This window comes from Xenopus tropicalis, chromosome 2, assembly GCF_000004195.4.
Source record: "Xenopus tropicalis strain Nigerian chromosome 2, UCB_Xtro_10.0, whole genome shotgun sequence".
Lineage (NCBI taxonomy): Eukaryota > Metazoa > Chordata > Amphibia > Anura > Pipidae > Xenopus > Xenopus tropicalis.
The window spans coordinates 22,178,753-22,193,533 of NC_030678.2; the positions used below are offsets into that span (position 1 = coordinate 22,178,753).

At 37.6% G+C, this 14,781-nt stretch overlaps 1 protein-coding gene across 2 annotated transcripts in view; it reads right to left on the bottom strand.

The window, feature by feature from the left end:
- Positions 1-14,781, bottom strand: part of epha3 (EPH receptor A3) — a 211,827-nt gene that overhangs the window by 132,959 nt on the left and 64,087 nt on the right. For both annotated transcript variants that reach the window (XM_031896587.1, XM_002931773.5), the window contains exon 3: positions 452-1,112. In XM_031896587.1, coding sequence (XP_031752447.1) covers positions 452-1,112 — 661 coding nt within the window. The remainder of the gene's footprint in view (positions 1-451; positions 1,113-14,781) is intronic.

Consider the following 14,781-nt stretch of genomic DNA (forward strand, 5'->3'; position numbering starts at 1 on the left):
GATAGATAGATGATAGATAGATAGATAGATAGATGATAGATAGTTAGATAGATAGATAGATGATAGATAGTTAGTTAGATAGATAGATAGATAGATAGAAGATAGATAGATGATAGATAGATAGATAGATAGATAGATAGATAGATAGATAGATAGATATGAAGCATATTCAACATAATTCTGTCTGTGTGTACTTATGTGAATTTTCTCTCATTTTATTGCTTTCATATGTTGATTCTAGTACAGCCACATACAATGCTTTATTTAAGTGACGGGAAACCTTCAGTACACCAGCTGCCAAGGAACTGAACCTGACCCAGGAGAGTGTTATTGTTCTGCAACCACTAAAGCAACTAACATTTCCTATCCCTGTTTTATTTCTATAAAATATACGATCCGGACTGTTATACAGATGGAAAATGATCAAATAAAATGTAACAATAATTATTACCTTGGCAAGTAAAGCCTCTCTCTTCATAACCAGCATTGCACAAACACTTTCCAATGGGAACGAGCCATTCACCTTCAGTACTGCAGTACATTTTGGGTGGATCTTCCTCTTTGGAATGGTTGACACAAGAGCCTCGAACCTCCACCAGAGAATGGGAGTCCATAGGTACAGTATCTGTGAACATGGCCAAATTCTTCACAGTAAAAGGGCACTTTTTGAAATAAACCCGCACAGATACTAAGGCAACACAGGCACCGACATCCTGAAAAGCCAGATAAAGTCCCTTCATGCTTATGGGTCCCACTTCTCGAACCTCAGTGTTAAGTTTGAGAATTCGATCTCCAAGGTCCATCTGTGTGAAACTCTCATCGGCTGCAATGGTATCAATTTTTGTAAACTGGTGCTCTCTAAACTTAACCCCCTGGTCTTCATCTGACTCCATGTAGTAGAGGTTAAATGTTTCTTTGCAAGTGCCCAAAACAAGAGGGATACTGTTGCAGTCTCGTAATGTAAACTTTAGCTCAATATAGATCTTCTGAGCTGCATTGCGGGGAATCCAGTTTGTCCTAAGCCAATTGTTTTGATTATGGTCCATAACATTGCAAACTTGGTAGGTCCTTATGGGAGTGTAATTCTCATCAACTCCACTGATCTCTTCCCACTGAAATAAAATAAAAAAAAAAAATTGGTCATGCATTATCATAAGTGATATAAATGAAATGCTGGACTTGCAGATTCTGCTCTTGTTGCCCAGGTTATTATTTATCTAGCTTTTACAGAAAACATTACAAGCCAAACCAGTGTCTAGACCAGTGATACCCAACCAGTGGCCCCTGAGCAACATGTCGCTCCCCAACCCCTTGGATGTTGCTCTCAGTGCCCCCAAACCAGGTATTTATTTTTGAATTCCTGACTTGGGGGCAAGTTTTGGTTGAATAAAAACAAGATTTCCTACCAAATAAAGCCCCCTGTAAGCTGATAGTGTGCATAGAGGCTGCCTAATAGCCAATCACAGCCCTTATTTGGCTCCTCCATGAACTTTTATGGTGCTTGTGTTGCTCTCCAAGTCTTTTTACATTTGACTATGGCTCACAAGTAAGAAAGGTTGGGGAACCCTGGTCTTGACCATTCTAGGCATATAGCATTTTTACTGTCCATTGTAATTTGCCAAACAAAGGGCCAGATTCAATTAATTCAGAAAAATGTATCTCATGGTTTATCACATTAATGAAGTCTATGGGAAAAAAAACAGACTGAATTAGGAGAAACGTTTTTTATACTCAAATTGAATCTCGTTTATGAGTCTGGCCCAAAATGGAGATGAGATAATGTATATTTTTAAGCCTTTACTGTAATGAAATGGCTAACAATAATCCTAATCCTAGCAAGCTATCATAGCTCTATGCCTCCTACTTAGCACAAGACCTATATAATTAACCATTAATCATATACTCACATCATTTTTTCAATTACAGATTTGCTCTTAAGCTAAAGAGAAAAATATTCAGAAATATTATAACATTTCCAAACTTTTCTTTCTATAAAGCTGAACACAATTTGTCAGTCCCGAGCATATGATAACATTGGAGAAACACATTTTTATGTAAAGGAAGCATAATTGTACATATTATTCAGATCACTGTACTGTGTTTACAGAACTATTTCTCTGAAGAGTTTTTGAAGTTTGGTAATGACGATCTAAATGGGCCTGAAAATAACAGCAGCTGGCTCTGCTCAGTGTGGCTTTTTTCCAACTCCCAAATGTCTTATTTGTAAACAGTGAAATTTCACCAGTTATTTAATATTCAGAGCTAATAAATAGAAATAAAAAACGATGCAGTGACTAATTCTAGAGCAGTCGAATGCATTGATATGTCCCAATTTTGCTTATTTTATATTTTCATTAAAAATGAAAGAAAAACATGAATAATGCAGGCCTGTATTTTCATTTTTTAATGGAATGTAAAAAGCTTGTAGAAACAGAGATCATGATTTGGATGAAATTTAGCTAAAGGGTGCATTTTATACCCAAAAGTTTAAAAACCATTCAAGAAGCAACAAAGATGATATTTTTACAGACACTGTGGACAAATTATATGATATTGACCATTGAAGGAACTTCAAGCACGCCATGACGAAATGAGTCAGCAGACTCATTTCATCCTGGCGTGCTTGAAGTTCCTTCAATTATCTATGATCTTTTCCCCCTTCAGCTGCGGGTTCGGGGCTTTGAGCACCCGGACCACCTTTGGACTCTAATTGAACTTTGTTTGATGTATTGACTTCCTTTGAGTGCTCTGGGATTGAAAACTTTGAGACAGGTTCGGGGTTCACACACCCGAACCTCTAGACGTCATTGGTATGCTTTATATCATTATCTTAACTTGAATCCCACAGCTTACTTATTTATTTATTTATCCATTTTCTCATTCATTTATTGTTTGAGTTAGTCTGTTACTAGCCAAATTGCCTAGGTGTCACAAAATGGGTGATGGGAGGGGGAGTGAGTGACAAAAATGATGCCAAATTTGTACTATTTTTCCCTAGGGTGTTTATCCAGAGACTGGACCATAAGCTGGCTAAACTGGACACTGCAGGATATCTTCAACTTGATCCATTGGACTTGTCTCCCAACAAGAGGTTTGTGGCACAGAACTTGCCCATTAATTGGCTGATATGACCTTGGTTTATTTGTGTGCACCATAAATCGTATGATCCCAGGGGGTGACCCTTAGCACTTAAAATAGCAGTTTTCTATTTAGGATTACCCAGTGGTACATACAGGTATGGGATCCATTATCCGGAAACCCGTTATCCAAAATGATTCAAATTACATAAAGCCTGTCTCCCATGGACTCCATTTTAATCAAATAATTCAGATTTTTTAAATTGATTCCCTTTTCTCTGTAATAATAAAACAGTACCTGCACTTGATCCCAACTAAGATATAATTACCCCTTATTGGGGCAGAACAGCCCTATTGGGTTTATTTAATGGTTAAATGATTCCCTTTTCTCTGTAATAATAAAACAGTACCTGCACTTGATCCCAACTAAGATATAATTACCCCTTATTGGGGCAGAACAGCCCTATTGGGTTTATTTAATGGTTAAATGATTCCCTTTTCTCTGTAATAATAAAACAGTACCTGTACTTGATCCCAACTAAGATATAATTACCCCTTATTGGGGGCAGAACAGTCCTATTGGGTTTATTTAATGGTTAAATGATTCCCTTTTCTCTGTAATAATAAAACAGTACCTGTACTTGATCCCAACTGAGATATAATTACCCCTTATTGGGGGCAGAACAAGCCTGTTGGGTTTAATTAACGTTTTAGTGATTTTCTATTAGACTTAAGATATGGAGATCCAAATTACCGGAATACCCTTGGTCCCGAGCATTCTGGATAACGGGTCACATACCTGTACTACAAAGAAATTATATTTTTATGCAAGTAGTTTATTTGTATGAAGAAGGGGTTTCACATATGGGCTGTTTTATGCAATATGTTTTTAAAGAGACCTACTTTGTTCAAGGGTATAGTTTTCCTTTAAAGCTTTATGAATATAACATTGTTATCTATACTTTTAATTAAAACATCATTAAACCTATTGGCGTGGGCAAAACCCCCAATATCTGAAAAACAGGGTGCCCGAGAGATCTGTACCCGCTAAATAGGCTTTTTTTTTATCTTAACATTGAGATTACACATCTCCCACCTCCCCACCCATAATCTATAGGGCGAAGAATCACAATAGAAAAAAAAAACAACCCTCAGCCTATATATGTGAATAAAGCCAGCCACGGGAACTAAATGACATTGACTTGATCATTGCTGCTAGTGTTTGAAATCATAATTACAAATGCTCAGATGCAGACAGCTTCGCCAGCGATGAGATTATGCTGCCACGCGCGTTTGATAACCATAAATTTACACCTCACTGTAAGCGCAGCTTGAATGAAGGTGAATAATAAATCCAGGGTGCAATTATGTATGCAAGGAAATGCAAAACAGGGACGGAAGTTTCAACGTGTTTTTCACAACATCGCTGAGGCTCTAATTATTTTTAAGGTATTCATTTTGAACCAAAGAAAGAAATCTGCAACTAAGTTTTTCTTTTTTTATTCCTATTGTTGGACAGCGTTAATATAATAATACGTTCGTTGAGGAATGGTGGGTGATGTTAAACGTTAAAAAGCTCTACGCTAGAAAGAAAACCTTGAACAGTTACTGATGCACCGGCTTAGGGAAAAAAAAAAGTAATTATCCTGTCAGTCATTTCTAAGAGCCAAGCAAGGGCATCTTGAAAAAAGACAATTCTGAATTTCAAGGGAACATAAAATCAATCTCTTACAAGTGTATAAAGCGCCACAAACTGCCCTCTGCTCTCTAAATGAAGCACACCTCCCCGATATTCCCTTTTCATTAGCAAACAGCGTGAGATCCTGACAATTTTAACAAATTAATACCTGCCACCCACCCATTCTATTCTTTCCACATTCCTAGCTATTCAGCATATTTATAGAAGCTGAACCTCTCAAGCACACATTGAGATCATTTAAAGTTTCTCTAGGTGCCCAACTGCAGCGAGTTCTTTATCTGATAGCAAGCTAACAGCCTTCTAAGGCCTCATGTTTGTAATTATTTTGGAATAAAAACAAACTGATGAAAGGAAAAGTGATGGACATTTCTTCCTATCACATGTTGCCTTCAGCTTTTTACTTGTTTTGTCATTACCTACCACTCTTGAACCCAGTTGGACATTCATCATATCTTTACCAGGGCTCATTTTCATCCACAAGTGAAGTGTCCAGTTTCGAGTGCAATTGCCATGCTTTTTGCCACAATGCATCATTTTTCTCAGAATTCCAGCATCATTTGGGGTTACAAGTGGGCAATGTGCTAGTTGCCATTGTGGTGTTCCTGACACAATGGTGTTTAATTTGCCAAAATAATGTAACAAAGAAGGCATCTCATTGCAGATCAGACGCAACTGTGCAGAAGCAAATCGAAGAGATAGGCAGGCACTCCGGAAATCCATATAGGTAGAATTGAAGCTCAATATTAAAGTAAAATCAAAAGTATTTTATTGAATATTACACATAAACGCTGGGGCATGAGCACCCGGACCAAATATATATACGGGTAAGCTTCTTTTTCTACTATCAACTGCTTAGATATATATCATTTATGTGGTCTTGCAACTGTTTAGAAGTCCATCTTGTGTGATTTCTGGGGTTCTTCATGCAAGTGGCGTCTGCGTCCGATCCTTTAGGTGCAAGTGTGCTGCGCCTATTGGCACTGCATGCAAAGGGAACCTTGGAGCTACTGGTCAGGAGGTGGCAGTATCTTTAGGGTTCCCCTGCATCAATGGGTGCAGCAAAATGCACAATTCGGAACAGAAGGCAGGAAGGACTGAGTGGTGAGTGGTACAAGGTACACCTATACAGAAGTTCAAGGAGCACATTTTGAAGCAAGTACCAATGAAAGAGGGCACTACTATACAAAAGAGCAAGGAGCACATTTTGACGCAAGTCCCTTTTATGAAAAAGGACTCAATTATGTCCAAAACACAATTGTGCACTTATCTTGACCAACTGGTAGCACCAGGGTTCCCTTCACACCAAGATGCCACTAGATCAGTCACAGATGCCACTCAAGCACCAAATACTGGAAATGATGCCACAATTTTGTGTGATTTGCCATGAAATGCAAGTAGAACTGTGTTATTTTTTTTGGCATATTGGATGTAATTGCATCAGATGTAGTGCAATTCCATCAAGCACCCCTTAAGACTGCAATGGTGCAGGAATTCTGGGGAAAATGCTGCATTGTGGGAAAAAATATTGCAATTGTGCTTGAAAGTGCACTTAAATGACATAAATGAGCGCTAATCGGTTTAACACACAACTTACTATAGAGAAAAGTGCAACTGGGATTCCACACATAAATAAGCCCTACTGTTATTTTGAATATCAATATTTTACCATATAGATCATATAATAACATATAACAAGAGCATACCTACTATTGATATCATGCAGCCAGTAACAGAATTCCTAATGTTAACCCAACGCTGGGAAAGATAGATAGTTGGGCATAATTCTCATATTATGTGCCCAACACAATGCTATGGTGCTATTGTAAATGATCCAAACTTTTACTATACCTTCCTTGATTTTAGGTCAGTTTTAAATCCCTTTATTTTAGCTGGCTTTCTATCACCTTACTAGCTATAGTTTTAGATAGTCTAGCATACAATCACCTGGTGTGTGTCTTCCATTGTCTAAAGTTATTATTTACAATAAAGAGTGGTAAGGTTAAAACTGTATTAGAAATAGGATGACAAAGTACAGCATTTATGAGCATTTATTTCGTAGAGCAATGCTGTCTGTTGTCTGTGCAATTTGGAATCTGTAATAGCTTTCTAGCAAGGTGACAGGTCTTCCATAATCATCTTACAAATGTCTGCATATCCGGTGACATGTACTTGCAATTTCCCATTTCCCACAGACATGTTTTGTGAACTCTTAAGATAGAAACATTTCATGGCAGAATGATAGCAAAACAATATTACCATGCCACCGTGTGTTCTTGAACTTCAAAGCACTGATTTAATAAGTAGGCCGATAATTAGCCTTTTAAAAAATAACACATTAAATACAGCATGGAGCAGGAGATACAGAATGAAAAGTGGTTGAGAGCGGGCTTGGATATGCTGAATAATGAAGATAAGGATAAAAGGAAAAACAATGCAAAGAGAAAAAAGGGGACTGAGCAAGAAGAGCAGTTTCTGGGTATGTTTACTATAGGTTATTTTCACAGTATTGCATAGTTGCTAGAATACTGTATATGTGGCATGTGTGTGCATGTGTGTGTGTATATAGATAGATAGATGGATATAGATAGATGGATATATAGAGGGTCCTACAGGGGCTGTACCCCCTAAGCCCCCGTTGAACCTCCCTAACCCCCCACAGGGGCTCCCGGGCCAACGTCCTCCCCTGAGCGTGCATAAGTTTAACGCGTCAGGGGAGGAACACAGTCGGCCGAGGGAGCACAGGCAAAGGTCGGGTCTATCAAGGGGCAGCCCAGTCCAACTCTGGATAGATATGTAGGTATGGGATTTGTTATCTGGAAACCCATAGTCCAAAAAGCTCAGAATTACAGGAAAGGCCATCTCCCATAGACTCCATTTTAACCAAATAATTAGAATTTTTAAAAATGATTTCCTTTTTCTCTGTAGTAATAAAATAATACCTTGTACTTGATCCCAACTAAGATATAATTACCCCTTATTGGGGGCAGAACAGCCCTATTGGGTTTATTTAATGGTTAAATGATTCCCTTTTCTCTGTAATAATAAAACAGTACCTGTACTTGATCCCAACTAAGATATAATTACCCCTTATTGGGGGCAGAACAGCCCTATTGGGTTTATTTAATGGTTAAATGATTCCCTTTTCCCTGTAATAATAAAACAGTACCTGTACTTGATCCCAACTAAGATATAATTACCCCTTATTGGGGGCAGAACAGCCCTATTGGGTTTATTTAATGGTTAAATGATTCCCTTTTCTCTGTAATAATAAAACAGTACCTGTACTTGATCCCAACTAAGATATAATTACCCCTTATTGGGGGCAAAACAGCCCTATTGGGTTTATTTCATGGTTAAATGATTCCCTTTTCTCTGTAATAATAAAACAGTACCTGTACTTGATCCCAACTAAGATATAATTACCCCTTATTGGGGGCAGAACAGCCCTATTGGGTTTATTTAATGGTTAAATGATTCCCTTTTCTCTGTAATAATAAAACAGTACCTGTACTTGATCCCAACTAAGATATAATTACCCCTTATTGGGGGCAGAACAGCCCTATTGGGTTTATTTCATGGTTAAATGATTCCCTTTTCTCTGTAATAATAAAACAGTACCTGTACTTGATCCCAACTAAGATATAATTAATCCTTATTGGGGGCAAAACAATCCAACTTTTATTTAATGTTTAAATTATTTTTTAGTAGATTTAAGGAACCCCAATCCCAAGCATTCAGATCCTATACCTGTATTTATTCATATATGTATATATATATATATATAGCATCTTGGAAATTTGGGGAAAAAAATGCTTGATTGTGGAAAAGCTTGGTGACCCTCTTCTGAAGTTTGCACATTGCAATTTGGGTTCAGGACGTGTTAAATGTCTAGAACTCGCATCACCAATAAGGGAAAGTATGTGCGTGAAGCAATGTCATCGCTACGTATGTATCCAGCCAAGATCTGGGCATGTTTTCTTTCTTGGTGCATCTCAGGCTCCTCTACTTACAAAGTCATAGCTGACATATTAAATGAACTGTATAAAAGCTGTAGGCAGATGGAATGATTTGAGATCAGCTCATAAACACATTTTTGTTCTACAAAGAGATGGGCTAAGGGGCTAAGTCACTGTTCTATGGCTCAAAGATGGATTGGATTCCTGCGTTGACTCCTTGTCAGCACCTTCAGAAATGTACCTAATTTCCCTATGTATAGTCACCGCAAGCTCGATAGGACAAAGCCTCACTGTGCATGAAAAACTCTGTGTATAAACAGCAGTGCAACATAATATTAGGATTATTAGAACATTGATGCATTGTCGTCTTTTTCGTCTGCCGTTTTTCTTCTTTTTTAGTTTCTTGTTTTTGTGGATCCTCTCTTGGGTCAAACTAAATTCCTCTACATTTTTATAACCTTATAAATATGAAATGATAAAAGCACAGTACTATATTTTTCTGTCTAGCGTCACACACTAATAACGTGCAGCATGTGATCAGTTCTATTATTGCACTTAAAGGGAAACTATACCCCCAAACAATGTAGGTCTCTATAAAAATATATACAAAAATGACGCCAAGATAAAATGTCACTGATACCAATAATGACTTTAATGTAAAAAATTCTTGCGTAAAAAAATATCACCCGCGTAAAATTAGTAGCGCATAAAACTTGTCGCCTATTGACTTCAATGCATTTTGCAAATTTTTCGGCAGTTTTGCGGATTTTTCGGTGAAGCGAAATGGGGCAGATTCGCTCAGAAGATTTTAAGCATATTATTCCTTAATAGGCTCCATTTACTAATATGGTGGCAGTGGTTTGATATATAATTGTGCGTTTGATATATAATGATGCTTATTTTTTTTATTTTATTAGTGATGAGCGAATTTTTTCGCAGCGAATTTCCACATTTCGCCAATGGCGAATTGTTTTGTGAAACGTCAGCAAAAGTCTGCCGCGGAAAAACCGTCACGCATCAAAAAAAGTCGTGGCCATGTCGAAATAGCCGCATGACAAATGCGTTTCTCGGATTTTTCACAGTTTCCCAAATTTTCTTAGCGTTTCGCAAATTTTGCAGCGAAGCAAAACGGGACAGATCACTAATGTAGATGACATTTTTGCTATGGGAAAATATTTCAAATAACATCAAGAAGGGAAAATCTAATTGGATTTTTTTCCCACAACTCTATTCATCTTAAAGCATGACCTTAAATAGTACAATGAGTTTTGGTAATTGTGCCAATTTTTTCTTGATCTGAGTTCTTTTCTTCTCACGTTGCCTGACTGCTAGGGTGGCTGCACTAACAAGAGACTCGTGTAACATTTTCTCAACTGCCTTTATTCTTGTGGTTTCGAGTCAGATTTACAGCGGTTCTTTCCATCCCTATAGTCACATTTTGTCCATCTGCTTTTGGATTTAGTGGACTCTACAAAAACATTGGCTGCAGAAGTTCAGTAAAGCTTTTTCTTAAGGGACTCTAACTGGGAGGGTATTCTCCAAATCTGTCAGACTCTAGATTGTTAACTACTGCCTATTCCATTAACAAATGTCCCACTATAACGAGAGTCCAACTATTAACTGCAGCTTTAGAAAAAAAAGTATTAATAACCTGGCCCCGTCAGTATAGTCACAGATTACCTAATCATAACAAAGATATATGGTACGAAAATGAAGGGAAAATACAAATACTGGGAATTCTAGTTCAGCAACACATTTGATGGCAGATTGACTAATGTTTAAATGTAAGTTTTTAACTCAATTCAGGGTGTTTTTTTGCTAAAAATCATGAATTCGAATTAGGGTTTCCAAAACCTGAGTTTCACGCACTAGTAATGGGCAAAATAATTCAGAAAGAATGGATTTGTGGCAAAATTCCACATTTCGCTGTTGGCGGATTTTTTTTTTATGAAACTGCAAAATTCACAGCAGAAAAATTTTCCACGCATCCAAAAATTGTCACCTGCATCAACAAAAATTGTTGCGTGTGTTAAACAAAAAGTTGCGCGCATCAAAAAAATTACGGTCACAATTTTTTTTTTGATGCACAACATTTTGGGCATTTCGCTAATTTTTCACCATTTCGTGAATCTTTTAAAAGATTCACAATTTTTTGGGTGAAGTGAAACGGGACAGATTCACTCATCAATGTTAAGCACAGAAAAACATTCTGAAAAATGTGGCGTTTAAGAGGTGGGATTATGTATTCAATGGAAGCTGCCCTAGTAAAATTAGAGTGATTTTTTTCAATTTGAGGTTTCCTAATTTTTTTTAATGAAAGTTAGTAGACTCATTGAAAATGATGAGTAGAATGAAAGTTCTTTTTTACAATTTACATTTTTAAATAAATAAGCAAACATTCAAGTTTGGTATTTTTTTTTAACAAGAAGACTAGGGATGAGCCAATCTGTCCTGTTTCGGTTGACTGGAAAAATTCGCAAATCTTTCAAAAGATTTGTGAAACAGCAAAAAATTAGCGAAATGGTGAAAATGTTGTGCGTCCAAAAAAATTGTCGCCTGTGTCATTTTGTTGATGTACGGAAAAATTTTTTTACCGCATGTGCCAAAAGAACGATGTCCGCAACTTTTTTTTTAACACACATTATTATTTTTACGCGCATGGCAATTTTTTTTACACACACAACCATATTTTGACACGCTTTCAAATTTCCTGCGCTGAATTTTGTCGCCTGTTTCATGAAACAATCCGTCAATGCCAAAACGTGGAAATTCGCCGTGAATCCATGCCCTGGTGAATTGTTTTACCCATCACTAAAAAAGACCACAAACTCGATTTTTGATAAATAGGGTTTCCCTATGACTTTAGTGAATGTAGTTAGTGATGAGCGAATCTGTCCCATTTCGCTTCGCCAATAAATTCGCAAATCTTTCTAAAGATTTGCGAAATGGCGAAAAATTTGCAAAACTGCAAAAAAGTCACTCAGAAAAAAAATTGTCGCCTGTGACTATTCTTTTGACACCTGTGACTATTCTTGCGACAATTTTGAACATCCGACTATTCTTTTAATGCCTGCGACTATTATTGCGAGAGTTTTGGCCGCGTGACAATTCTTTTGACGCTCGCGCTTATTCTTGCGAAAATTTTTGGACATGCGACTATTCTTGCGACAATTTTGGACATGCGACTATTCTTTTGACTCCTGTGACTATACTGGAAACAATTTTGGCCGCGAGACTATTTTTTTGACGCCGCGACTATTCTTGCAACAATTTTTCCGCTGCAAATTTTTTCATCAAACGATCCGCCAATGGTGAAACGCGGAAATTCGCCACGAATCCATGCCTCGTGAAACATTTTGCCCATCACTAAGGGGCTGATTTACTAATCCACGAATCTGAATCCGAATGAGAAAAATTCGGATTGGAAAACGTACATTTTGCGACTTTTTCATATTTCTTGCCATTTTTTCGTCGCCGTTATGACTTTTTCGTAAATTGTCGCGACTTTTTCATAGCCATTATGACTTTCGTGAATTGTCGCGACTTTTTCATAGCCATTATGACTTTCGTGAATTGTCGCGACTTTTTCATAGCCAGTATGACTTTCGCAAATTGTCGCGACTTTTTCGGATTGAGCGCTCAAAAAATTTGCGACAATTCGCGAAAAAGTCGCAAAATACCGATCATTACGAAAAAAACGCATTCGGACGCTTTTCAGACGTTCGTGGATTAGTAAATGTGCCCCTAAATGTAGTGTTTTTATAGATGAACATACAGTTTCACTTTTTACTCTTTCTTTTAAACTAGGTTAAAATATTTGTCATTCTTAGCTTGTAGGACAGCAAAATGAATAACTTTCTAGCAAAGAAGATATTGGAAATAATAATATATCAGTAGGTATATGCTTGCCACAGAAAATAACTCATAAAATACATGCGTAAATCTTATTTTTTGAATTGTTATTGTACTTTTTTTTCAGCAAACAAAGTTGGAAGTGCTTATGGAAAGTTCCACAAAAGAAAAACTGGCACAGCTAAAAAGGCCAATGCTTCTTTTCATCTCTAACAATGATATAACTAACTAAAACGAATAGGCTTTTGAGATTATAATGGCGGCGAACCGTTTATATTAATAATTGTGCTTACATGAATAGCCAACTTGAATAAGCAAGTAAATCACGTTCATATTTGTTCAATCTGGCCATTAGCCATCGTGTAAACAAGCAGTTAACAACAAGGCACAGCTCACAAGTATACAAACTCTGTGTGTGGGATCAGGCACAGCCATAAGCCAGGGGTGCCTTAGCCAGCCCTAAAGCAGCTGCTCATTCACTCCACTCCATGGTATCACAAATGGGATGGGAAGCCTTATTTCCCTGCCATGGAAGGAACTTATAATAATGTTGTTTATTATAAACTGAACTCTTGCTGCTGCAATTTTCTTAATGTTCCCTATTCCATTTTTCCACCACCCTTAATTATATTTCCACTCATTTAACTCAGCATGTCTTAATTAAGCACTTTTATAACAGGCTTTTTAAACAATTGCTCTAGGTAAGTTTTTTTTTTTATATACTTTGTAAGGGCATATTTCTTAAACTGCGGATCAGGACCCCCGTTGAGGTCACGGTGACACGTTACAGGGTTACGCATTTCCCAATTCCCAATGCAATTTTGTTGTGTAACTTTGAAGCTACTGGCTTCAGTACAATAAGAAAGAGAAGCTAAAACATGAAAAAGAATCATAATTATACTTTTTTAACATATTAAAAATGAATACAAAGAAAAAAGGGGTTTGTGGCACACTTGTGGCTTTATTGCTCCTTGTCAGATTGTTATTTTAATCCTGTACTATACAATTCTAAAATGATAATGAAAGAGAAAACCTTTACCAAAACCATCTATTTATTAAAGATATGAAAACCAAAACCATGATTACTATAACTACAGATTCAGTGTTGGACTGGGTACCTGGGGCCCACCAGTCACATAAAAGCACTTTCTGCTGTGCAAGTCCTTCTACACTTTCCTCTGTTCTTACCTTTTAATTTCATTCTCTCTCCTTTTTCTATATGCTTTCCTTGCTTCTTTTTGGCTGCACTTTCCCTATTGTCATGTGCTCCCTCTGCTCTTTTTCGGATACTTCTCTTCTTCCCCTTTACTTTCATCTTCTCATACCTCTACGTTTTCCTTCTGCTCTTCATATTTACTCTCTGACTTTTATTTTTTCACCATCTCCCCTTATTTCACCTCCCCTTCTCTCTGCTTCATCTTACATCTACCTCTCTCATTTGTAATTGGATATAGCACTCAGTGGGGCCTGGGGGTCTCGCAAGCAGGTCAGCTGGGTCTCAAGGCAGGATGAGGGAAGAAGGAAGAGAGGTGGGTCCAGTGTAAAAGTTAAAGATGGCTGTGCATTCCAGAGTAGAATGCGCAGCCATCTTGAACAGTATTCACCTGTGGCCAGCAGGGAGACGGGTAAACGGCAGGCAATTAGCAGGTGATTGGTGCGCGCTTGGCACGGCCCAATTGAATGAGAAGGGATTGCAAAGTGTCAACAATGGTAGGGAGTACTGCAGAAGGGGCCCATTAGGATCGGGCCCAGAGGGAATTTTCCTGGTTTCCCGGTGGGCCAGTCCGACCTCGTACAGATTATTATTAGTGATGAGCAAATCTGTCCCATTTCACTTCGGCAAAAAAGTTTGCAAATCATTTAAAAGATTTGCGAAACGGCAAAAAATTTGTGTAACGGCAAAAATGTTGCATGACAAAAAAAAGAATAGTTGCGCGTCATTTTTTTGATGCAGGTGACAATTTTTTGACGTGCGCGTCAAAAAACAACACGCACATCAATTTTTTTGACGCAAAACAATCCGCCAATGGTGAAACATTCGCCGCGAATCCATGACTGGCAAATTATTTCACCCATCACTAATTATTATTAGTGATGAGTGAAATTTTTATCCTGCATGGATTCGTGCCAAATTTCTGTGTTTCGCGATTGGCAGATTGTTTCGTGAAATGGGCACAGAAATTTACTGTGTAAAAAT